The sequence below is a fragment of the Chiloscyllium plagiosum genome, unplaced genomic scaffold, assembly GCF_037043375.1.
Source record: "Chiloscyllium plagiosum isolate Xiang-an unplaced genomic scaffold, Cpla_swu_hap1 HiC_scaffold_6, whole genome shotgun sequence".
NCBI lineage: Eukaryota > Metazoa > Chordata > Chondrichthyes > Orectolobiformes > Hemiscylliidae > Chiloscyllium > Chiloscyllium plagiosum.
Genome location: NW_028270144.1, coordinates 76,284,957 through 76,310,368, shown reverse-complemented (window position 1 = coordinate 76,310,368; position 25,412 = coordinate 76,284,957). Strand labels below are relative to the sequence as shown.

Sequence of the window (25,412 nt, the reverse complement as noted above, 5' to 3'; positions counted from 1 at the left end):
ATTTCTTCTCTCGGGAGTAGTGAATGTCTGGAATTTCCCAGAGAGTTGTGGGGGCTGGAAACAAAAATATTTGGAGTATAGATATGAGATATCGAGGAATTGATGTCCGTGACAGCTGGCATGAAAGAGGAGTTGAGGTCTGGGACCAGATGCACCATGATCTTATTGAATGATGGGGCAGATTTGAGGGGCTGAATGGCCTACTCCTATTCCATCTTTCTCCCAAGGTTCTCCAGGTCCATATCCAAATGGGTAATTTACATATCCAAAAGGGTAGTGTGTCTATCCAAATGAATCCAAAAGTTTCAGATTTATTCTTACCAGCTCCAATTTGCACATTTCATGTTCCAGACTACTAGCTCACCAAATTCACATAAATGGAAGCGACTGCTGATTTATGTGGGCAGCTGCCTCCAGGAACCAGGGATGTACAATTTAAAACCCATCTACATTGCCCCACATGCACCTTCCACTGTATTCAATGGTGAAATTTCTAGATTCAGGCCTCTGTCCACATTTTTGAGGAGATGGAAAGGATAGAAAATTCAACCTCTGAGTCTATTACAGTCAAACTCTTACAAGAGGAAATGAAGATTTTCTCTTTCCTTTGGCTGTCACAAATTCTAAATGTACTTGCCATTTTATATTTTATTGCTGCAAAAATAGCACATCTGTATTTTGTATCAAACAGATTGAATTGAAATCTTTTGGCACTGAGTTTTTGCTGGGTGTAGAGATCCTACGAAGGTTATGGGCTCTGCCAACAACCCAGCTGTAACGCTGAAGACTTCTGCTCCATAAGTAGCTTTCCCCTAGCCTAGCTCTAAGGATGGCAACAACACGGGCATGGATCCAACAATATGGAAAATTGCCTAGGAGTGTCCTTCCACAGAAGCCTTTATAACCCACTATCTTCACTAAATACTGATTGCCTATTTTTTCTATTTTTCCTACATTCAATTTCCTACCACACTTACAAATTGAATTCATAATCTTTATTCTAATTCATGGAGCACTCCGTATTCTTTCTCCTCTCTCCCTCCTCAAATTCCTCTGTTCTACTTGCTAGCTAAGACCCCCTGCTTTTGCAACTCTAGCCTCATTTGTAACAAGACCCTTGACTCTTATTATAAAGCAGAGTATTCAACAGTATTGAACCTTCTGTTCTTAAATTCTTTTGCCAAATCCCTCCACCTTGCTTCTGCCTCCACTAAATAATTTCTTTTTTTTTTGTTTATGGTAGAACGCTAGAGATATTTTAACCATGTCTCAGGCACCATATATCCAAGGTGTTTCAGGAAGAATGTAGCATAGGGGATTTTCATGGTAGATTTGATGTTGAAATTAGAAACTAAGTAACACAGTAATTAAGCTCACTGTAAGTATGAGTCCCTTAGTTAAGCAACTGAAGGTAATATTAAACATGTAACCATTTCTTGGATCACAATTTATTTGATGAATATTGCATATTGAACATCATAATTTGTTTATAATGGATATTTTACAAACAATCATTGTTCTGGTGGAAAGGAAGACAAGTAGCATATCTCGCGGTTAGCTTCCTGAATGTCATATTTGAGAGCTATATATTTCACAAATAATGAATACACAAATAGTGTTTTATACAATCGTGCTTGATAGATTCCTCAGGTGACAACTCTGGCAGACAAAAATATACATTATATGTATTTACACTGTACATTTACAACATTGTGACTAACCATCTGAGGTGTACCATATATTAAATTGTCTACGGACACAGTCCACATCTGATTGAATATATCTAAAATGAATAAAGGCAAATAATATTTGATGATGTTAAGCAATTTGTAAAAAGAATGATCCAGAGAAAAGTCAAGAGGTTGCTCACCCACTGACGGAATTATCAATGCAAGCCATTTGTCTGCAACAATTTTACATATCTAAGGTATCTCAAAATTGACAATTTTATATTGCCAATGCATTTTCTTCTTTGATAATTAAATGAATGCTAGACACTTAAGAGTACTACACTTCAAAATGATTAATCATAGACAAAAGCTATAATGTTTGGAACAGTTTACATACATTCCTATAAAAACAAAAGACCGTGGAAGATGGAAATCTGACACAGACACAGAGAATGCTGGAAAAGCACAGCAGAAAAGGATTTGACATTTCGAGCCCAATATGACTCCTATTCAGAACTTTAAAGAGTTACACTGGATCCAAAACATTAACTCTGTTGCTCTGTCCACAGATGCTATGTGACCTTCTGTGTTTGTCTATGATTTTCTGTTTGTTACATACTTTCCTTCCTTTCTCTAACTTTATGTGCCAGCATAAACAAAGGCTATTGAAACTCCAAACTAAAAACTTCAAAAGCTCTGCTCACAAAAAAATTATCATGTTGTAATTAAAAATGTTGTAATAATATACCTTATCAATAATCCCTAAATACCTAAATTTTGATGCTGCAAATGAATTACCGAAGTACTACTTAGCAATTCTTTATACAAAAAAAGGTTATTTGCCCCCACCCCCAAATTGTCTCATTTTGATTGATTATCATTACCATGTCACAGGCACTAAGGCACCAGGATATCCAGGGTGTTACATAGTGGATTTTCATGGTAACTTTGATGTTGCAATTAACAACTATGTAATACAGTAGCTCACCATAAGTATGGGTCCCCTATTAATTAAACAAACTGAGGCTATATATTAAACATGCATGCTTTTCTTAGATCAGATAATTATTAATTGTTATTTTATTGTTATTAATTGTTTCAATACTTCTATTACTAAGAACACAGTTCCTGTCATAAGCCATTTATTTTCATTGGCGTTTATGGTCATTTCTGTTTAAAAAAGTTTGATTTCTGTCATTATTTCTAATTTTCTCATTTTTAGCTGTTCTCCAGTGGAGGTTCATTTATCCTGCACAGTGAATGGCTTTGGCAATCCCAGTCATTCTTAGAAAACTTTAGGATTTCCAAATGAACATTTTCGTCTTGCTGACTTTTGCATTAATTCCACCACTATAGCCTTGTTCGCATCATGGTGTAAACTCATGATGTTACCCCTGATGGTTTCAATGAACATTTTCAAGTGACTATGAATGACCATATGTCTCGCTAATTTCTTAGCAATACCTGAACCAATTAAACATTTCTATGATTGTGCTCCGTCTTAATTTTTCCTGGTTGAAGTAAAGAAATGAAGAAACTAAAATGAATTAGATAAAGGGAAGGCAAAAGCAAATATCATAAAGACCACTATTAGGACTGTTTTTAAAAGCATTTATATTAATTGCATTCAAACTGGTCAAACTTGCAAACTGTTCAAGGGCATTAATACTAACTAAATGAACAGAATAATGGCAGATCAAATTCAAGAGGAAGAAGTCAAGGTATTGAACATAAGAAGAAAACAATTGGGTTTCATGCCTACTCAAAGTACAGTGTTGGTAAAGTTGAAAGAAAACTAAGATCTTCTAATGAGTCAACCGATAGCCGACAATCAATAAAACAAATGGAATTATGAGATATATTGCTACATCCAGCAGAATACAATGTAGAAGATAGATGGAATTTGAATGTTAAAACATTAGTGTTTCACATTATGTGTTGAACATTGCACCTAACTTTGGTTGTCAAGACGCAAGAAAAAAATGTCCAAGCTCAGGAGGGAATGTATAAATGATCCAGCAGACTGATTCTTTAAATTAGGCTGAATTATGAGGAAAGGTTGAGGAAACTTGGGCCTATCATAATACAAACAAAGTGATTCAGAGTAGATTTAATTGAGGTATATCAGATAAGAACAAGTTAAACAGAAGTAAATTTAGAACAGAACTTCAATTTTAAACTATGACTGAAGGACAATTGAGAGCAGGCTGAAATCAGTGAAAAGTAAATTTAGCACTAATGTTAAAAAATTATTTAGAAAAGTAGTGTTTGTTGCACAAGCTGATAATTAGTTGAAATAAAATCCATTTGATCATTTAAGAAGCAGTTTGGTATTATAATGGAGGACTGTACAGACTTATAGTTATTTTAAGATTGAATACATTTTCTTACTTAAGATTGCAGAAGGAGTGTAAAATAAAACATCAATGAATGAGGAAATATGCACTATTTGGTGGATTAAAAGCAAACTCCAAGAAGAGATGTAGATCATTCAAATTGAGATCAGTTTTTTTATCAGCTACATTGATTGATTCATTTGATGAATTAATTTGATTAAATGAACAGATTCATCCAGAATATCTAAAATATTAACAAGAACAGGATTTAACTGGAAAAGATTGAAATAAGGATACTTCAATGCTTCTCCAAGATTAAACATGTTGAAACAGAACAGTACTTCATATGATATTCGCTTTCAGAACATTGTGGCCAAAATCATTTCAGACACAATTACTTTGGTCTAATGTTAACTTTGGCAAAACTTGCAGGATTAATGAGAAAACAACAAGTTAACGTGGAGCTATAATAATAAAAATTAAATAGAGTGAATGCTGGAATTCTGAAATAATAAAGACAGGAAATGCTAGAGAAATTCGGTAGGTTCTACAATATCTGTGAAGAAACTGAACTATTACTTTGAGTTCAATATGACCCTGCCTACCCTCACTATTTGTTCTTCAGCTTTTTTGTAAGGCCAGTTATGGAACTGTAGCAGGAAACAGGTAGAACGGCTGAGTAATTTTAGTCTGACAGTTTTAAAGGAAGGATATACAACAATCCCACAAAACTATGATACATGTGTGTTCTAACAGGTAAAAGTAACTTTAACATATTTGATTTTATTTGCCAGCTGGCTAAATGTTAAGATATCACTTACAATGAACAATAATTTTAGCCTAAAATCAACAGATGAAAAAACTTTTAAGTTCAAATCTTGCATTGTGTTTTATAGAACTCAACCTGTAATATTTTACTTAAACTACATTATACAATGTATAGTATAAAATTAAATGTTAAAATATCATTAATGCATTGCTATTTTGATTCCCTTGGCTTTCAAGAAAAAAAAATACGTTTATGAAGGAGCCTACTGCAGCTTCATTTGACATCTATACCATCTGTAACTAATATGCTGCTTTGACCAATTGGCTCTTTTCGCAAATGACAAAATCATTGTGTTATTATCAGAGACTGATGATTATCTGAATTATGGAGAGATCGATATTGCATATTTTAAGGTACAAATAATATTCTACAATAAAATGCCAAAGGTTTATGGCATTAATGGCTATACTTATTTCTAAAGGTGGGTTATGTGGTAGTAGTTGATGAACCCCCTTCCCATGTTTCATATAGGCTATAGATGATGTGCAATAAAGTTGCAAGAATTCATTTTCACCAATTTTCCCAAATTAATTGATTATAGATGAAACAAGTAAGTAATAAATGGGCATTAACTGGATCATTGAATACTTTGCTATTTTATGAGTTAAAAATAGCATTCTATACACATATATATTTGTATAGGCTTGGAGATTATTGAGATATATGTGTATGTAAATGGAATAGTAAACTACAATTAAGAACTTATCAACAAGAGATAAGTTAGCTGTCTAGCTGAGTCCAGTTTGTTACACTGTTTGATCCATGAATAGGGAGAACAACAAACCATGAATTTATGATAGTTCATGATACCATCCTCTCTGTATAATGCTTCACAGCCATATAAATGATGATATCTTGTTTCTGCAATGTGCAATATAAGGTAGTCTGTTATCAATTCAGATTCAAAATTATAGCTTAATCTGATTTCATGTGTATAAATTAAAACAATACTATAAAACAGTATTTAAGTGAACAATCATCAGTAAAGCACTGATATAAACAATTTTATTTTCTAAAAATATAGTAACTACTAAAATGCTATTTTATATTGTTAATGTATGGTCCTTGGTTGATTATGATTGCACTGAACTCAATGGATAATGGAGTCTGAGGGTCAATCATTGTCTGATTTGGAAAATTCAGGATTTGGCTCAGTGTCATCAAATGCTTCTTTATTGCTGAAAGCAGCATTATCAGAAGCACTGTGTTTTGGATTAACATGCACCAGCTCTGACAAAGTAATATTGTCATGGTTCACCAAGGTTGTTTTGTCCATGTTTTCCTTACTGTGTCGTGACACAACACTGTCAAGAAAGTCTAATTTTGGTGGCAGTATTCCACTTTCAAACAGGTGTTTGGCCAAATATGAAACACCAAGGTTACCCAAGAAGGAGAATAACATTGACATGGTTTTAAAGGGGAATCGTTGAACGTAGATCGGTTCACCTCCAAAGCTATGTTCTAAATAGCATCCAGGATAACAAACAAATGGGTGCAGATGCAAATAGGGTTCTCCACCACTAATTCGGAACAAAAAACCAATGATATATCCAGCGATGGAGCCATATGTGTTTGTTCCCTTGATGAACAGTACTGATATTAACTGGGGAAAGATAATAACGTAGACAAGATCTGAGCTCAGATACCACAGACCATAGATGGATTGTGCCAGCATTGCCATGGATGTTGCAGCTCCTCCAAAGAGAAATATAGTGATTCGCATTACCCACAATATTTCTTTGTCTGTGGCCTGCAATGAACAATTATATTGAGAAAAGAATATTAATCAATGTAATGTAGACATGTAATATGAGTTTTTTAAGATACAAAAGAAATGTTATATACGATTTGTAGGTAGCTGTAATCTCTTTTATCACACAACAATTACTGAGATTGTGCCTACTTTTCTGTGCTTCAATATGCTGCCAACCACAATGACATTACCTAACTTAATTGCAAAGCATTATGGAATCATAGAATGATGTATTTCAGTCGGACTCCATTTTGTATGTAATGGCTCTCCAATAGATGTATAGGTTGGAGTTTCCCTGTAGTGTCAGAGGCTGAGGGGTGACCTTACAGAGGTTTATAAAATCATGAGGGGCATGGATATGCTAAATAGACAACATGTTTTCCCTGAGTTGGAGGAGTCCAGAACTAGAGGGTTTAGGGTGAAAGGGAAAAGATTTAAAAGGGAGCTAAGGGGCAACTTTTTCATGCAAAGGGTGGTTTGTGTATGGAATGAGTTGCCAAAGGAAGTGGTGGAGGCTGGTACAGTTACAACATTTAAAAGGCATCTGAATGGGTACATGACTAGGAATTGTTTAGAGGGATATGGGCCAAGTGCTGGCAAATGGGAGTAGATTAATTTAGGATATTTGGTCAGTATGGACGAGTTGAACCAAAGGGTCTGTTTCTGTGCTGTATTTCTCTGTGACTCTATGACTCTATGAACATAGCTTTCCAATAGCCCTGCATTTTCCACTTCCAAGTGTTTAGTTTGTTCTCTTCAAAAAGTTATTATTGAATCTATTTCTGCCATGCTTTAAAGCAATTTAAGATCATAACAACTCATGATGAAAACAATGTCCTCAACTCACCAGGTCATTTTGTCAATTACCATAAATCTGTGTCCTCTGGTTACTTACTCTTCTGCCATTGGGAACAATTTCTTGTTGTCTACTCTATAGAAATCTTTCAGAAGTTTGAACACCTCCCATAAAATCTCTCCTCAAACCTTGCTGTTTTAAACAAGCAACTTCAGTTTTTCATAGTTGGTTTGTATAGTAAAGATTGGCATTCCTGGTGCCACACCAGCAAATCTCCTTGTCTCCATTTTGAAGACAGCACCATCCTTCCCAAAGCCTGATGCCCAAAACTGGACACAGCACTCCAGAGGGAGCCTTATTATTTTCGTAATGTCCCACATCACTTAATATTCAATATCAAAAAGGTGGTTGACCAAAAAAGAAATCCAATTCTAGAAAATTAATATTTGAAAAATATTCTTGTCTGCCCATTTGCTGCAAGAATTACAACAATGACATAAACCAAATGTACACAAAACAACCAGGGCTTTTACACTTGTTAGAACATGCCAATATGAATAATTGTCTTGTTTAGTTCCAAACTTACCTCTTGCCTGAATGCAAGATGGTAAATATTCCGAGCAAACATGGAACTTGCCGACAAAATGGAAGAGTCAGCTGATGACATCACTGCAGCAGAAACAGCTCCAAGACCAAAAAAGGAAATGTAGGCTGGACACAAATGCTGCAGCACTATTGGCAAAATCATATCAGTCTCATTGTTGTTCTTGGGATCTGGCAAACCATAGGAAGTCTGATTCCAGTCTAAATAGACAAAATGACTGTCTGACATAAATTGGACCCATTACAGAATTATCTGTTTTTTTGCATCTGACTAAGTACAAATACTTGATACAAATACAAGCAACTATTATGATAATATGATTAGTCGGTTACTATTTTGCAGTAACCCCAGTTTATTTCCAATTTTTTTTATAATCAAAAGCAATTGAATTGTAAAAATTGCATTAGAGATTTTGCCTACACAGAAAAAAATATTGTTTTTGATCAGTAGTAGCATCATAGTCCACACTTGTCAATGTTGTATTTCAATGGATTGTTACAGAAAGCTATTCCCACAGGAATTTGGAATATATATTTTTGAAAAGTTTATTCATATAGGCTTTATATAATGTATAAGAAAATGAAAACTACATAGCTATGTTTATAGCAACATTTTAAACATTTGACTCCTTCATTAGATCATTTTAATTAAATGTTGCAAACCATCTCTACAGCTAGTCAAAACATTCCCTGGCTACTCATTCTTTAGAAGATTCATCCATCACAATTAAGATTTAATCAAAGTGACGCTGTGCATGAACAAATGTTCCATTCAACAAGACACATAGGCTGTCATTCATTATATTTTGCAGAATCTCATCAAGTGGTCTATTTGCATGGGAAATACATTTAAGCGGAACACTTAAGCTTTAAAACTGTAATAATGGTTTGTTTTCCACCATCCAGTGCCATAATGGTTACAAATCATAATGAAATGTGCAATTCATCCCAGATTTGTTATAGAAATAATGCAAAATTGAAAAATGTTCCTCAGCAATTCACTCCTGGATTTGTAATCATCCTCTTCAACTTTAGTAACAAATTTAAACGGGGAAAAAAAACATTTCACACCTTCATTCAAATGATTAAAATAGCAACTTTAACAGGTTTTTTTAAGGAAAAGCTTTACATGACTCTTGTAATACCCAAGTCTGCAGAATTTCAGAATAGTTCAGATAAAACTTAAAAGATACAGTGAAGACCTGGATGCTTTACCAGTAGATGCGCCAATTGCACCGATTAGAGCAGATGGGATGGCCATGACCAGGCAGCCGAAAGCAGCCAGAAAGGAGAGGACCTGGGCATAAGTAGCAGAAGAAGCAGAAAGGACCCTTTGGAAATATACTTGCCATGGGATCCCACCCAACATCTGTAAATAAACACAGGCAGTGATTGTATTGTAATTACATCCCTGAGAAGAATGTTATACTTTTGATAGAACTGATCTAGTGCATTGTTAGTGTGATTAACAATTAATTTACAAGCTGTGGCATTAGATGACTGTGACGTAAGAAAATAAGAACTAGGAGCAGGAGTGGGTCATCTGGCCTGTCGGGCCTGCTCCATCATTCAATAAGATTATGGCTGATCGTTTCATGGACTTCAGCTCCACTTACCCACCCATTCACCATAACCCTTACTTCCTTTACTTTTCAAAATCTAACTAACTTCGCCTTAAAAACATTCAAGGAGGTAGTCTCAATCGCTTCACTGGGCAGGGAATTCCACAAATTCACAACCCTTTGGGTGAAAAAGTTCCTCCTCACTCAATTGTAAATATGTTCCCCCTTATTTTGAGGTTATGGCCTTCTAGTTCTAATTTTGCCAGCCTGCGGAAACAACCTCCCTGCTTCTATCTTGTCTATTCCTTTCATAACTTTCTATGTTTCTATAATATCACCCCCCACCCCACAACCACCATTCTTCGAAATTCCAATGAGTGTAGGCCAAATCTACTCAATCCCTCCTCATAAGGTAATGAAGGTATTATCCCTACCAGCAAGAGGAAGTTGTCTATCCAGGTCAGGATATCTGGTGTTTCTATGTGTCCCAGCCAAGGCTCCTGGTAAACTTCGTGGCTGGCGGTGATGGTGATGTCTGTCACGGCGGGATTTAACATGGCGAAGGGGATACTGATCCACTGGGGAGAAAAAGGATGAAAATGTTGAAAGCTTGCTTTACTTTAGTCGAACGCCCGCGCGTGTTGAGTTGGCGCTTAACGAGGGAGTTTACCAATCCTAAGAAGATGCAGAACAACTGGACCACGTCTGTGTATGCGACTGAATATAATCCACCGACCAGAGTGTAAAAGACTGCAATCACAGCAGAAATGATAACCGACAGGTTTATATTGATGTCCACTATCACACTCAACGTTGCACCTGAAAAAACAAACAATTGTTTATTTATTAATTTAATGTCCTTCCGTACAGCAAACGTCAAAATAATCCTTGATTTTGACTTTAGCGCATTAAAATAAAACTTTGCATTGTTCACAGTGAAATGGCAACTGCTTTCATTGCAAATAAAACATTTACTCCAGACGTAAATAAGAGGCGGACTTGGATTACAAACGGCGCCAGCTATATTGCAGTCTTCGAGACATGTCCTCGGCGCTGGGAGCTGTGCTTTACCTAGAGCGGAGAGTACGGCTGCTGACCAAAATATCTCTCCCATGAGAGCGGGGATGAAGAGTAATCCGCCCATCCTTTTGCCGTAGATCTGCTGAAACGGATCCAACATGGTCACGTAGCCCCTTGAACGCATGGGTTTAGCGAAAAATAAACCACCTGTAAGACAGGATAAACTCTTAAAAGCCGAACACAAACTGAATCGCTAACTATGCAAGGAGCCGATCTCAGTCGGTTCCAATCCCTCACATTCGACATTACTTTAGCACGACTTGCATTGCCTTGAAAAACGGTCTATTCTGGAAATTCACATGGTACTGAAAATGCATTGTGTCCATATTTATTAATCCGCAATTTTCAGTGTTATTCTGGTGCAGCGCGGTAGAAAACAATTTCCACATGAATGTAACCTGATTAAAAACAAAATCTGGAAAGCTAGCTCTGTTGCTCTCTTCACAGATGTTGAGTTTCTCCAACAATTTCTACTTTTATTTCATATCGCCAGCACCCGCAGATTTGTTCTTCATTTAGTCGTGTTTGCGGTATTTGATTGAATTATTTTAACGGCGTCTTTCTCTTGGATATGACTTGCTGGAAATAAGATTCTTGGAAAGTTACTTCAAAGTGATAACAGCGTCCAATTGAGTAAAATGTGGGAGAGAAATGTAATTTCTTCCTCTGATTAGATTCTGGAACAGGGGAAGATCGAACCCGTCTTTGCACATCATGGATTGGCAACAGTGAGGTGTTTTCTCTCATATGGGAATATCAAAAGAAAACTATTGGTTCCGCTGATGCTCATAAACGAAACCCCAGCATGAGTGCATCGACAGATTTAGTCCATTTCAATAATCCACTGATTCTTCAGCAAGTGGCAACAAAATCGGCCGCAAAGGTTTAGGAAGTGATATATAAAACGTGTCACTCCAAAATGGGTTGCAATCTAGTGAATATGTGCGGAGTTCGCTATGAACGGTTACTGTGTCCTTCGCTTCGGACAGATTGGACATTGAGCTATAAGATAGACCTGTGTTATACCTGATGCGTTTGTTGCTGCTTTACAAAGAAAATCTGCTTCAATAGCACCGACATGGCTACTTGTATGTGGCAATTGTTGAAGATTCCAGCCTAGTTTATTTGTACTGTGGTCCATACCTAAAACCAGGCTGAGCGCGTATCCAAACGGAGCCTGTGCCCAGACCAAGCCATATCCAGGGACATAAACCGCCTCTGCCGTGCCATTGATGTAACCTCCGCCAACCCAGGTCGCTGTATTGGGAAAAGAAGGATTTGTTGGATGAAAGACAATCTCATTCCAAGACAATAGCAAATAGAATGCTGACTGTTGCACAGACAGACAGAGAGAACTGCGGGATAATACCAGGCACTGAGAATGCCTGGTCCTTATCCATGATCGGGATTAACAAAGACTGGCATTTCTAGACACATTCAGAAACGGCGCGCACACACACACATACCCAAACCAAGCAGCGGTTCTGAGGGGAGCGGGATGTTCAGAAAGGGCAGTGCAGTGAGGAGCACCTCAGAGTCTGCCTTGCTTTTTATCACTCGCCATTCAACTTCAAATACTAGCCGGCAGAGAACCACACGCACCTCCCTTCGATCAGTTTACTGTCGCTGGTGAGAAATTTTGCAGACAGAAAATCACTAGGGGGTAATCTCTTTAACGCACCGCTAACGATGTGTTGAAGTATTTCAAAATTGTGGAGCTCTGCACCGAGAAACACAAGCTGTTTTGAACACATGATTTCATCTTCGTATTTACTTCATGACAGGCTAACTCCCCTCACACAGGCTAACCTCCCCTCATACAGGCTAACCGCCCCTCCTATAGGCTAACCTCCCCTCCTACAGGCTAACTCCCCTCATACAGGTTAACCTCCCCTCCTACAGGCTTACTCCCCTCATACAGGCTAACTCCCTTCCTATAGGCTAACCTCCCCTCTTACAGGCTAATTCACCTCATACTGGTTAACCTCCCGTCCTACAGGCCTACTCCCCTCTTACAGGCTAACTCCCCTTCTACAGGCTAACCTCCCCTCCGAGACGCTAACCCCTCTCCTACAGGCCTATCTCCCCTGCTATAGGCTAACTCCCCTCTTACAGGCTAACTTCCCCTCCTACAGGCTACCTCCCCTCCTACAGGCTAACCTCCCCTCCTACAAGCCATCCCCCTGGGGCTGTTTTCCCTGGAGCTTCAGAGGCTGAGGGTGACGTTATAGAGGTTTACAAAATTATGAGGGGCATAGATAGGGTAAACAAAGTCTTTTCTATGGGGTCAGGGAGTCCGGAACTAGAGGGCATAGGTTTAGGGTGAGGGGGAAAGATATAAAAGAGACCGAAGGGGCAACTTTTTCACGCAGAGGGTTGTACGTGTATGGAATGAGTTGCCAGAGGAAGTGGTGGTGGCTGGTACAATTGCAACATCAGGTCGGCACAGACAGGTTGAACCAAAGGGTCTGTTTCTGCGCTGTACATCTCTATGACTCTATGACTTCCAGGCTAACCCCCTACAAGCTAAACACCCCCCTTACAGGTCAAAATCCCCTACAGACTAAACCTCCTGACAGGCTAAAACCACACCCTATAGACTATTCCCTACCCCATTAAGGCTCAACCTCTTCGACAAGGAGAAAGTGAGGACTGCAGATGCTGGAGATCAGAGCTGAAAATGTGTTTGTGGAAAAGCGCAGCAGGTCAGGCAGCATCCAAGGAACAGGAGAATCGACATTTCGGGCATAAGCCCTTCTGAAGAAGGTCTTATGCCCGAAACGTTGATTCTCCTGTTCCTTGGATGCTGCCTGACCTGCTGCGCTTTTCCAGCAACACATTTTCAGCTCAACCTCTTCTACAGGCTAACTCCCTCTTCTCCCAAAAAGGCTAAACCTCCCTACAGGCTAAACTTCTTCACAGGCTGCCCCCCCCCCCCCCCCACCTTACAGATTAACCATGTAGGTTAAACCACCTTACAGTCTAAACCCTCTCACAAGCTAAAACTTCTCACAAGCTAAACCCCCTACAGACTAAACCCCTCACAGACGAACCACCCACTGCCACCCCACCACACACAGGCTAAACTCTCATACAGGCTAACATCCCCCCAACACAGGCTAAACTCTCATACAGGCTGAACCACCCTGCCCCCATACACAGGCTAAACCCTCCTACAGGCTAACTCCTACCCCAGCCCCAGACACAGGGTAAACTCTCCTACAGGCTAACATCCCCCCAACACAGGCTAAACCCTCCTACAGGCTGAACCACTCTGCCCCCCATACACAGGCTAAACCCTCCTACAGGCTAACCCCCTCCCTCATCCCTACACACAGGCCAAATCCTCCCTACAGGCTAAACCTTTTTACAGATTAAACCCACACACAGGCTAAACCCCCTACACACTAACCCGTCCCTCCCACCCCCTCCACCAACACACACGGTAAACCCTGCCTAAAGGCTAAGTCCTCCCTATAAGCTAAACCCGTCTACGCGGACTTCACCAGTTTCGTCATGTCCCCTCTCCCCCACCTTACCCCAGTTCCCACCTTCCAGCTCAGCACCACCTCCATGACCTGCCCCACCTGTCCATCTTCCTTCCCACTTATCCGCTCCACCCTCCCCACCGACCTATCACCTCCATCCACCTATCCCACTCTCAGCTACCTTTCTCCCCACACCCCTCAGCCTCACCCCATCCCATTTATCTCTCCACCCCCGAGGCTTCTAGCCACTTTCCTCATGAAGGGCTTTTGCCCAAAACGTCGATTCCCCCGCTCCTGGGAAGCTGCCTGACCTGCTGTGCTTTTCCGGCGCCACCCTCTCCACTCTAATCTCCAGCATCTGCAGTCCTCACTTTCTCCTAAACCCACCGACAGACTAACCCTGCCCCACCCACCCCACAGGCTAAACCCTTCGTCCCCCTCAGTTTCTATCCCTCTAACAGGCTAGATCCCCCTTACAGGCTAAACCCCGAGATATTGTGGATCTGTTATCCTTTCCGCGGGAGGTACTCCTCCACATTTCGGCGCTTGGAGAGCGGGCGGTGTCACTCGGTACTCACCTGTCATGGTAAAGCTACCCACTAGCAACCCGATGTCCCTTCCTCCAATCATTATCGCTTCACTCCGATCTTGCTCTGTGTTCGAGTTTTTACTTTTCCAAGCAGCCCATATTCCAACACATAAAATCAGGAGATAAAACAGGACAATAGCCACTATCCCATCGACGTGAATGGCCATTTTCTGTCGGAAACGGAGGTGGCAGCAAAGCTGCTAACCCATCCAAATCTGAAGGAGAAAGACAATGCAATTTCTGTTATTCGGGATAAATGAGTGAAGGATCAATGCAAAGCCAGAATATTACGTTAAACGGTCACCTCACTGGACAGTGAGCGTATTTAAATGTGACTGGCTTTCAGATTCGGGTCTCATTGACAACAGTCACAATGAACGTGGCGAGGTGTACAACACCGTAAGCTGTGTTGGGAATAATAACGGGAAATGCGCGGTCGAACCCGCCTGAGCCAGCACGCCCTTACAGTAATGGAGAGTGTGAAGTAAATAAGGCAGCCAGAGGACAGTGAGAATCAGAGAGTTCCTGTGAAGACCAGCAACAACCATGTTCAGGCAAATCCTCACAAACCCCAACCTGCATCGAGCTGAAGAAGCAACTTTGCCATCATTAACCAACCTTTCCATTAATGGGTTTTCGATCTTGAAGTTGAGCAGGGCATTGTGGTTTGTTATTGGCTAAGGGAGTATTTAAGAGCAAACTCGTTTCATTTACATTAAATATACCACTGGATGCTGGCCATTCTGCCTTTTTGCAGGTTACTCTCCTTAGTTAAAAAAAAAATACACAGACACACATTGAGCAGGTCAGGTAGCATCTGTGGAGCAAAGGGGAAAGTTAGCGTTTCGGAACTGAAGCTGGAGCCAATCTCTCCGTAGAGGCTGTTTCAGGATCCCAGTCCCCGCTGTCCTTTATTTTATTCTGGTTACTGTTTGCTGTGTTCAATCACCAGAAAACGGCACAGCATTAAAACATTTCAACTCCTCGTGAAGCTGAGGTGCGGGAAAGCAGCCCAGAGCAGGACATGCAGTTCCTCTGGCCGGGAGTCACTAAGGTGAAGTTGCCCGCTCCAGCCGAACACTGTCAGTTTCTTGACTCAGCCTAGCGTTTACTCCGACCTCCAGGGCTAGAGCGAGTGGGGCAAATGAATTTATTCATAGTGAACACACCAATGCAGACTATCCACAAGACGATGCAAAATGAAGCGCTTTTTTTTTTCTCTACCAGGGGATTTCTATCAATCGACTTACCTTCGAATCAAAGTATCTCGCCGTTAAAGTTGGGGACGCAACGTGCTACGTTTGCCTCGGGTCAGGGAGCTGGTAGTTCAGGAGCAGAGTGCCGTTCTCTGGCTTGTCCTGATGGCCACCCACTGATTGCACTGGTTTATAGAGGCGGGGGCTCCGTCAGCGTCTGCAGATGAGGAGAGAGGTTAACGTCACCGGGCTCAGAATGAAATCTCTCGATGAATGATTTCAGCTTGTTAATTTTTGACCTGAAATTCGTTTAAAACAAACTTCTGAGAGGAAATAGCTTGACGCACAATTTAAGAAGGCGGACTTAGTTGAATCATTGGAAATAAAAACGTATCAATGATTTCAATGCCCTTAACAATTCCAGCTCTGGACTGTCGCCAATGTTCTAATTTTGGTTCATTTATTCAAACCCTGATTGTATGTTGAACAAGAAAACCCTTCATTTTGAAGTGGAAACGATTCTCTGAAAGAGCTCCGGAATATTGAATCACTGACGGGCATCCAAGTCGGTCCTTTTAGCTTTGATGTTCTTTCAGAGCCAAAAGGCTTTTAGGGACCTTCAGCGAACAGTGAATTGTAGCTACGCTCCTGAAATGGCAAAATTAACTCTTCTAACTATTTGAGGTGCGTCAACGCAATTCAATCGACAAAAAAAGGGAGTGTTTGTTGCACTTGGGAAAATTAAAAATTAACAAAAAAACCCTCCTGGTTTAAGGAGGGTTATTAACTTCAAAGCAGATCAAATGGCAATATTGCTAAGAAGGGAGTGATGGCAAAGTTGCATTCTGACTCACCAATGGTGGCATTAAATGTGGTCTGACATTTACTTACCGAATTATCAAGAGGCAACTTGCTTCAGAGGACGAGTTCAACCAAATCCCCGCCTACCCCCTCAGATGACCATCATATATCCCATACTGTTTTGAAGAAGATCAGGGGAGAATTCCTGGAGTGCCTGGACAATTCTGTAAATAGAAGGTCATTGCTGTTTGTGGGATCTTGCTGTGCACAAGTTGCCGCGTTCCCTGCATCACAACAGTGATTCCCACTTGTATAATATAATTTATTGGATGGAGGGAGCTGTGAGGCAACAGCAGTTCCAGAATTGTCCCAATTATTAGGTGTCTCTTTCTTTGCAAGCCTGATGCACACTTGTGTAGTGAGGCGAAAACAAATCTCTCATACGGTCCGAAACAAAATCGGCGAAGCTATTGAAACTGTCCCGGAAGGAGAAACCTTCACCCACAGGCTTTTGGCTCTCTCACAATTGTGACAATAGCAACGTTAAAAACTAAAACATGGGAGCAGGTGAAGACCATTTGGCCCTTGGCAGTGGGTTAACCTTTTATCTCAATTCCACTTTCTCGCACCATCCCCATAAAACTTGAATGACTTAGTAAACGAAAATACATCACCCTCCGTCTCCAATATACTAAACGACTGAGCATCTGGGTCATTTTTTTTTGTAGTTAGAAGGCATCTTATTTGCCGTGGCCCCAGGAGGGTTACATTGTGTGGGCCCATGTTTCTCCCCTCTTTTTCTGTGTAAACAAGATATTCTGTGGGTGACTTTGCAAATCACATAGGGCAAGCGAGCAGGAAGTTCTCATCCTGGCAGAACCGCTGTGGCCAAATGTTCAGGTGACATATTTAAAGATCAGTCGGACCCTACTTCACTGGCTGCAAGGCAAGAGCATCTACGTGTTTTTTAATGGTCACACCGACAATGAAGAAATGCATCGGAAGAAGCAGAATCTGGTCTTTTATTCAGAGATAATTCTTTACGACTGAAGTTGGAAGGAGTCACTGACAGAAGGGAGCTCCTCCTTCCAGAGAGAGCAATGGGAAGCCATGCCATCCAACCAAGCTGGTCTGGGGCCACATAACAATGGCCTTCATGAATGTGACTGGCAGGAGTGCAAGAAAAAAAAGAATGATCCCTATACTCCCTCTTTCCTAGCTCATACTCACAGAAGCATCTCTCAGTCTAACCATGCAACTGCACGGGCACCTCGCAGTCATAACCTGCAAGCCTCAGCATCACTCGCATGATGTGGACTCAAGAGGTTGTTACATTCTCATGATCTCAAACTACATAGGTAGTCACCACCTTGTGTAATTATGGGTGCTTACAAAATCCTTCTACACCCATTGCCTTTGTACTCAATCCTTCTCCTTATCTCACCACAGGAAAAGCCTGGCTAAAGCTGCATGAAGAGGGCCAAGGCTGGCAGAGGGAGCCTGACATGACTTCCTTCATCCCCTTAGAGGAAAGGACTAAATAGCTGGCTGAGGAAGACTGGACACTGTGGCACTGGGGAGACAGGAGTGAGCCAGGAACCCAATCATCAAATTGTGGTTTGCTCTTCTCAGATATGAATGAAGGCACACACATTGCTTATTCTAAGCGTTTGTCCATCATCACAAGTTAATTATTTCTCTTAGAGTGATCAGGACCATGCCCAGTGTAAGAGGCAGCAGCCTGAACCCCTCAGTGCCAACAATGTCTCTGAGGGGAAAGTTTCTGAACCCTCCACAGATCATAGGCAAGGGGTTCACCTGTGTCCTTCATCAGTGCAGGGGACTGTGGGTACCTTAGCCTGTGTAGATGTGGGACATAGTCAAAGAGTGTGGGTGCTGGAAAAGCACAGCTGGTCAGGCAGCATTCGAGGACCAGGAGAGTTGACATTTCAAATATAAGCTCTTTATCAGGAATGGAGGAGTGGGGTGGTGAAGGTGGCTGAGAGATAGATGGGAGAAGGATGGGACTGGGGTGAGGTAGCTGGGAATGTAATATGTAGGTGAAGGTGGAGGGTTATCAATGTTGATTTCACCAATTTCCTCATTTCCCCAGCCGCCACCTTATCCCAGATCCAACCCTCTAACTCGGCACCACCTTCTTGAATGGTCCTACCTGTCCATCTTCCTTCCCACTATCAACTCCACACTTTGCTCTGACCTGTCACCATCACCCCCACCCCACCATCATCTATCAATCACACTCCCAGCTGCCTTCCTCCCCCCTCACACCCCGAAGCCCCAACCTCCTCCCATTTCTCTGTCAAGCCCCTTAAGCAAAGCTCTCTCATTCCTGATGAAGAGCTTTTGCTCAAAACGTTGATGCTTCTGCTCCTTGGATGCTGCCTGACCAGCTGTGCTTCTCCAGCACCACACACTCGATTTTGATCTCCAGCGTCTACAGTCCTCACTTTCTCCTAGGTGTGGGACACACCCTGGTGAGTACAGCATGTGACTGCAGCCAGTGGAAGACTGCCACTGACCAGACCCTGGCTGAGCTCGACATGGAAGATATATCTTTGTACTTGTCTTAAAATTACTTGTTCAATCTGCAGAGAGATGGGGGACATCAAGTAGGTGTGCAGGAGGCCCTCAGTCAACTGGAACAAAGTATGGAGCAGTCTGCCCATGTTCCCATTACTGAGGTGGCTCCAGCATCTGAGAACTTTGCTGCCTCCATGGGAAGGATGGTGCCTTGGAGCTGAATGCACAGTGGCTGCTGGGTATGTGCTTGGTCATGCAGTTCCTCACTTGATTGTGCTGGGCATTAGGCCATTGTCCACTTACTTGTGTAATGTGTTATTGCACAGAAGATCTGGAGAAAGATGCAGTGGTGTGTTGATGTTTCTCTTGAGCAGTATGATGACACAGGAATCAGAGCCATTACAAGCTGTTTCCAAGAAAACACACTAAAATAAACATCAACTGCAGCTGGGCAGTGAAAAATGCCTTTTGGTCTTCCCATACATTGCTGATCTTCCAGTGTAAAGAGTTGTCATTAACTATCCCAACTTAATGATGCTGTTTCAAATGCTTGTAACAGTCGCCATAAAGACTCCATTGGCAAAAAGGTAAAATCAGACACAGGTTCTTCTCGGAGAGCGCGATGGCAGAGAGATTTATCCTTCCATTATAGCTGTTTGTTTGGATTCCCCAGCAGCTCTGTACAGGCAGACTGTTAAAACTAAAATGAACCAGAGATAAGCCGAACTGGGAGAACTGGCCATTCGCCTTTCATTGTACAAGGGCTCTTTTTTTAAACTTAAAAGCTTCTTCAAGTAGATAAACCCAGGCTAGAATCTAGGACTTTATGACCCCTCTGAAAAAAAACAAGAACAAAATAACCTTGTTAAAGAAGCAGCATTGTCACACCACCCCTTAAAGAAAAATGAAGCATCAATATCTAAAGATGGCTTCATTTTAAAACCCTTTAATCTTACACTGTTAGTACACTACAACACCCATATACATTACATTGACTATAAACATGCAAACATGTGCAATGACATTCTGTTTCAATCTGTTTACTCCTGCCACTAAATGCCTCCATTTCTCATCCAAGAGACAATGTGTCAGCAGTCATGTTTTCTCATCCTGCCACATGCAAAATTTTCGAATTGAATGGTTGTAACAACAAGCTCCATCTAAGCAGTCTGGAATTTTTGTCCTTAAATTTCTCCACAAACTTCAATGGGTAATGATCAGTGTACGTGACTGTCTCAGATACATTACTGGTTACATAAACATTGAAATGTTGCAATGCCAACATCAAGTTCAAAGTTTCTTTCTCAAACGCTGAATATTTCTGCTGATGAATGTTCAATATCCTGGAGAAATGCCCATTGGCCTTTCTATCTTCTCATCATCTTCCTGAAAGAGCACAGGGCCGACACCCACATCATTTGTATCGATGGTCATCTTGAATGGCTTTGCATAATTAGTGAGGCTATTACCGGGGCAGTGGGGTATTCGGATAGGTTAAGGTATTCTGTATTCTGTTCTCTTTTGTTTGTGTTACATTCGGTAGTGGGGCAGTGGTTAACATAGCTTTCAAGCTATCAAATGTGTTCTGACAGTCCACTGTCCATTGAGGCTTCTTGCCTTTCTTTAGTAATTCAGCGACTGGAGCAGCCACACTGCTAAAATTTGGTATGAATTTCCAATAAACTCCACTTAGCTCCAGGAATCATAGTACTGCTCTTTTTGTCAATGATATGGGAAACTCCCCAATTACCTTTGTTTTACATTTGTCCATGTCCAATAACATGGCCCACAAAGGTGCCTTGGGCTTTGGATACTCACTTTTAGCCAGGTTTATCACAAGCCTGCCTCCTGAAGTCAATTGAACAAGTCTGATATGTTCCTTGTACGTGTGACTAAAAACCGCCAGGTCATCCAAATAGACAGTACAATTGGGTTAATTGGTTAGCCTTTGAAATGTAGCTGAGCATTTTTCATACCAAACGGCATGAGTTTAAATTGATATAGTCTATTTGGCGATGCAAAAGTGGAAATCATCTTCACTGTTTCATCTAAAGGTACCAGCCAGTATCCTCTGAGCGAGTCCAACTTCGAAATATAAAATGCTTGACCCACCTTTCCGAAACAGTCTTCCAAATGTGGAATCAGATTTGATTCGGTCTTTGTAACTGCATTGACTTTGCGATAGTCCACACATAACTGTTGGATACCATTACTATGGGTGAGCTCCAGTCACTGTAACTCACTTTGATTATGTCATCTTGGAGCATGTGTTCAATCTCCTTTTGAAGCTGTGCCAATTTTAGATGGTTATGCCTATATGGATGTTGCTTAATTGAAACAGCATCTCCTATCTCTACATCACGCACAATTAGGTTAGTACTTCCCCAGCTTATTTCCACATATCTCCCCATGTGATAGCAATACCTCTTTCAGGTAATTTCAATTTTCCTCTGGAAGATAACTCAATTACTTTTCCCAATTTTTGACAACTTCCTCATTGTCCAATTTAATTTGAGGAATGTCCAATTCAGAATCCTCTGAACTTGGTTCTTCACTCTGTGTTGTAACCAGTAACACCTTCTCCTCTTGATTTCCTTCCCTATCAAAATACCTTTTGAGCATATTCACATGACACACTCTGTGAAATTTCTTTCTGTCTGGAATACTTATCAAATAGTTCATCTCACTCACCTCCTTTCGACTTGATAAGGTCCACTAAACCTTGCTTTTAAAGGTTCACCTATCACAGAAAGTAACATTAACACCTTGCAAATTTTTGATTTATTGTCTGCTTCCTGTTTCATTGTATGCTGTGATACTTTTAAAGGCTATCTTTTAAAAGCCAACTCCCACGCTCTATTTAACCATTCCTTAAAATTAGACACATAGTCCAAATATGTGGTCTCTGAATTCTGACTTACCAATTTCTCCTGAAACAGTGTTAGCGGTCCTCTCACTTCATACCCAAAAACTAATTCAAATGGACTGAATTTGGTTGATTCATTGGTGCATTTCCGATGGCAAAATGTACAAATGGAATTCCTTTATCCCAATCATCTGGATAATCATGGCTATAAGCCCACAACATGGTCTTTAATGCCACCTTTCTAGCCCTCCCTATGTTTCTAGATGCTATGCAGTAGATTTGAATTGTTTTATTCCTAAGCTGTCCATAACTTCCTTGAATAATTTCAATGTGAAGTTTGACCTGTGATCTGATTGCATCTCTGTAAGTAATCTATAACTAGTGAAACATTTGAGTAATTCCTGTACAATGCTTTTAGCTGTGATATTGCATAATGGAATGGCCTCTGGAAATCTAGTGGACGCATCCAATATTGTTAACAAATAGTGATTCTCACTTTTTGTTTTAGGTTGGGGTCCTACGTAATCAATTAAGACTTTTGTAAAAGGTACCTCAAATGGAGGAATAGGTATTAAAGGTACAGGTTTTATTACTGCCTATGGTTTTCCAATTGTCTGACATATATGAGGTCTGGCAAAATTCAACTACATCATTATGCAGTACAGGCCAGTAAAAGTGTTTTTGTATTTTAGCTTGATCCTTCCTTACCCCTAAATGACCTTCTACTGGTAGTTCATGTGCTCCCCGTAACACCTCCTTTCTATAACCCATTGTCAATAAGACTTGATGAACTTCTGCCCATTTCTCATCTGCCCGAATATGTGGTGGTCTCCATTTTCTCATTAAGACATCATTTTGGAAATAGCACACTGGGATACGCCTAGATTCTTCTTCCGTGAATGCTTTTTGATACAATTAGATGAAAATCTCATCTTTCTGCTATAACTCAGTTAATTTCTCTGAACTAAATATTTGTACTTTGTCATCTTTTGCTCCAGGTTTGTCTCAACCATCTCTGCTAATTGCACTTCAACTTTCTTACCTGTACTCTTTGATCTCTCCTGTTCCAACTGGTGACTTAGTGATCTCATTAGCACACAGTCAGTAAAAGGCCAAGATATGCATCTTTTAATAGTTCAGTTGCCTGAGTTTCCACTGTCTGATCAACCACAGTAGGCAGCACTCCTACCTGTGAACCAGCTATATCGTTAGCAAGGAAAAATTACATTCCTGGAGCTGAGAGTTTGTCCTGTGCTCCAAACATGAATTATCTTCACTTCACTGGACACTCTAACTTTATTCTATATGATTGAGTGCTTCTTTTCTCACAGTGAATTCCTGTTACTAGCACTTTTTCTGGCAACAATCCTTCTGAGGTGCATATCTCCTCCTCTTTCAACATCACAGATTGAGAAGATCCTGTAGCTCTTAATATTGAAACTCTTTACCTGCTGCTCCTGGCCTATGCGAGTAAACTTTAACTTCGCAAGTATATAGTTTAAGAAGATCTGGCACTTTCTCCTTAACCAGCCTTTGACCAGGTTGTACAATCTGGTGCAGCTTTTTAGCCTCCATTTTTATCACCCAACAAAACTCACTGGCTTATCTGTTTTCTTATGTCTGACATCTCAGCGCTTTTTCTAATGCACCAACACTGTGATTTCACATGGCCTACTTTATTGCAGTGAAAATACCAGAGCTTTTTCACTTCTCTTTTCTCTTCACCGTGGGTGGCACAGTGGTTAGCACTGCTGCCTCACAGCGTCAGGGACCTGGGTTCAATTCACGCCTCATGGGGACTGACTGTGTGGAGTTTGCATGTTCTCCCTGTGTCTGCGTGGGTTTCCTCCGGGTGCTCTGGTTTCCTCCCACAGTCCAAAGGTGTGCAGGTCAGGTGAATTGGCCATGCTAAATTGCCTGTAGTGTTAGGTAAGGGGTAAATGTAGGGATATGGGTGGGTTGCGCTTCGGCAGGACTTGTTGGGCCGAAGGGCCTGTTTCCACACTGTAAGTAATCTAATATAATTTCCTTTTTACCCTGAGTTATCCTTATGATCTTCACTGAGATCTACCTTTCCCTTATCACACAAGGATTTCTCTTTTCCCCAATTTTATCCCTCATGAATTGAAACTGATGTTGGAAGCTAAATATTGAATTATGAACCAACTCATAATCATCAGCCATTTCAGCTGCTAACCTTGCCATTTTAACTTTCTGCACTTCTCCATGAGTTCTCACTACTTCAGGAAGTGAATTTTTGTACTCCTTCAAAATAATCATCTCTGAAAGAGCATCATAGTTGTGTTCTATTTTTAATGCCCTTATCCACCTTTCAAAATTATCCTTTCCAGCTTGTATGTATGACAAGGGTCCCTCCTTAATTCCTGAAGCATTGTCTGTAGGGTTCTGGCACAAGCTCATATGCACTTAAGATGGCTTTCTTCACCTCCTCATATCCCCCAGATATCTTCTCTGATAGTGAAGCGAATGCCTCACTAGCTCTACATACAAGTTTTGTTTGGATGAACAAAACCCACATGGTCACCGGCCACTGCATTTGTTTATCCACCTTTCCCAATGAGATGAAAAGGCTTCTACATTCTTTTCATCAAATTTAGACAGTATGAATATATTTAAACAGATCCCCACCAGGCCTTTGGCCACCATGAGTTTGCTCATCCTCAATCTCTTTCTCACTAATCTTACCTTCAGCCTTCATGTCCATCCTTTTAAGCTGACTTTCTTGTCTAAGTGCCAATTTCTGCAGTTCAAATGCCATCTCTTTCTTCCATTCCTCCCACTTCTTTTCTCTTTATCCTCTCTGTTTTCTCGCTACTTCTTTCTCTTTCTATTCTGATTAAGTGATTCATTTTTTCCCTAATTTCTCTGCTTTTAATTGTAATTCAAACAGTTTCATTTGTTTTGCCCTTTCCTTTTCTTTTGCCTCTAACTTAAGCTGCTTTATTTACAATTGAATTTTAGCCATCTCCAAAGATTCTGATGGTATTTTGAGCAAATTTAAATGCTGAGCTATTGCTGTAATTATCTCTGCTTTCCTCACAGAAGGAGGCAGCTCCAATTCCAGCCTGACTACCAATTCCAGCAGCTTTTTCTTGTTTACCTTTTGTAAAGCCCCCCCAAAAAATCACTTCTTCCACCCCCAGAAAACTCTTAGTGACTGAAAGAGCCATTGCTATCCCAAGCATTGTTTAAACCAACTGAGATCAAAACTCAGAGCACAAGACACTAACACCCTTCACTTTGAGTCCAGCAACCCTGATCCTAAATTGGAACTAAAGAAC

The 25,412-nt window shown here is 40.7% G+C and overlaps 1 protein-coding gene across 1 annotated transcript; it reads right to left on the bottom strand.

The window, feature by feature from the left end:
- Nucleotides 1–1,424: 1,424 nt before the first annotated feature.
- LOC122550675 (high-affinity choline transporter 1) lies at nucleotides 1,425–16,110 on the bottom strand. The gene is made up of 9 exons (XM_043691761.2): nucleotides 15,957–16,110; nucleotides 14,696–14,921; nucleotides 11,773–11,886; nucleotides 10,621–10,776; nucleotides 10,220–10,368; nucleotides 9,984–10,127; nucleotides 9,203–9,356; nucleotides 7,971–8,188; nucleotides 1,425–6,585 (listed from the first exon to the last, which is right to left on the bottom strand). Exons 2-9 carry the CDS (start codon nucleotides 14,871–14,873, stop codon nucleotides 5,950–5,952), a joined length of 1,749 nt encoding a protein of 582 aa, XP_043547696.2. The 5' UTR covers nucleotides 14,874–14,921; nucleotides 15,957–16,110; the 3' UTR covers nucleotides 1,425–5,949.
- Between the last annotated feature and the right edge of the window lie 9,302 nt (nucleotides 16,111–25,412).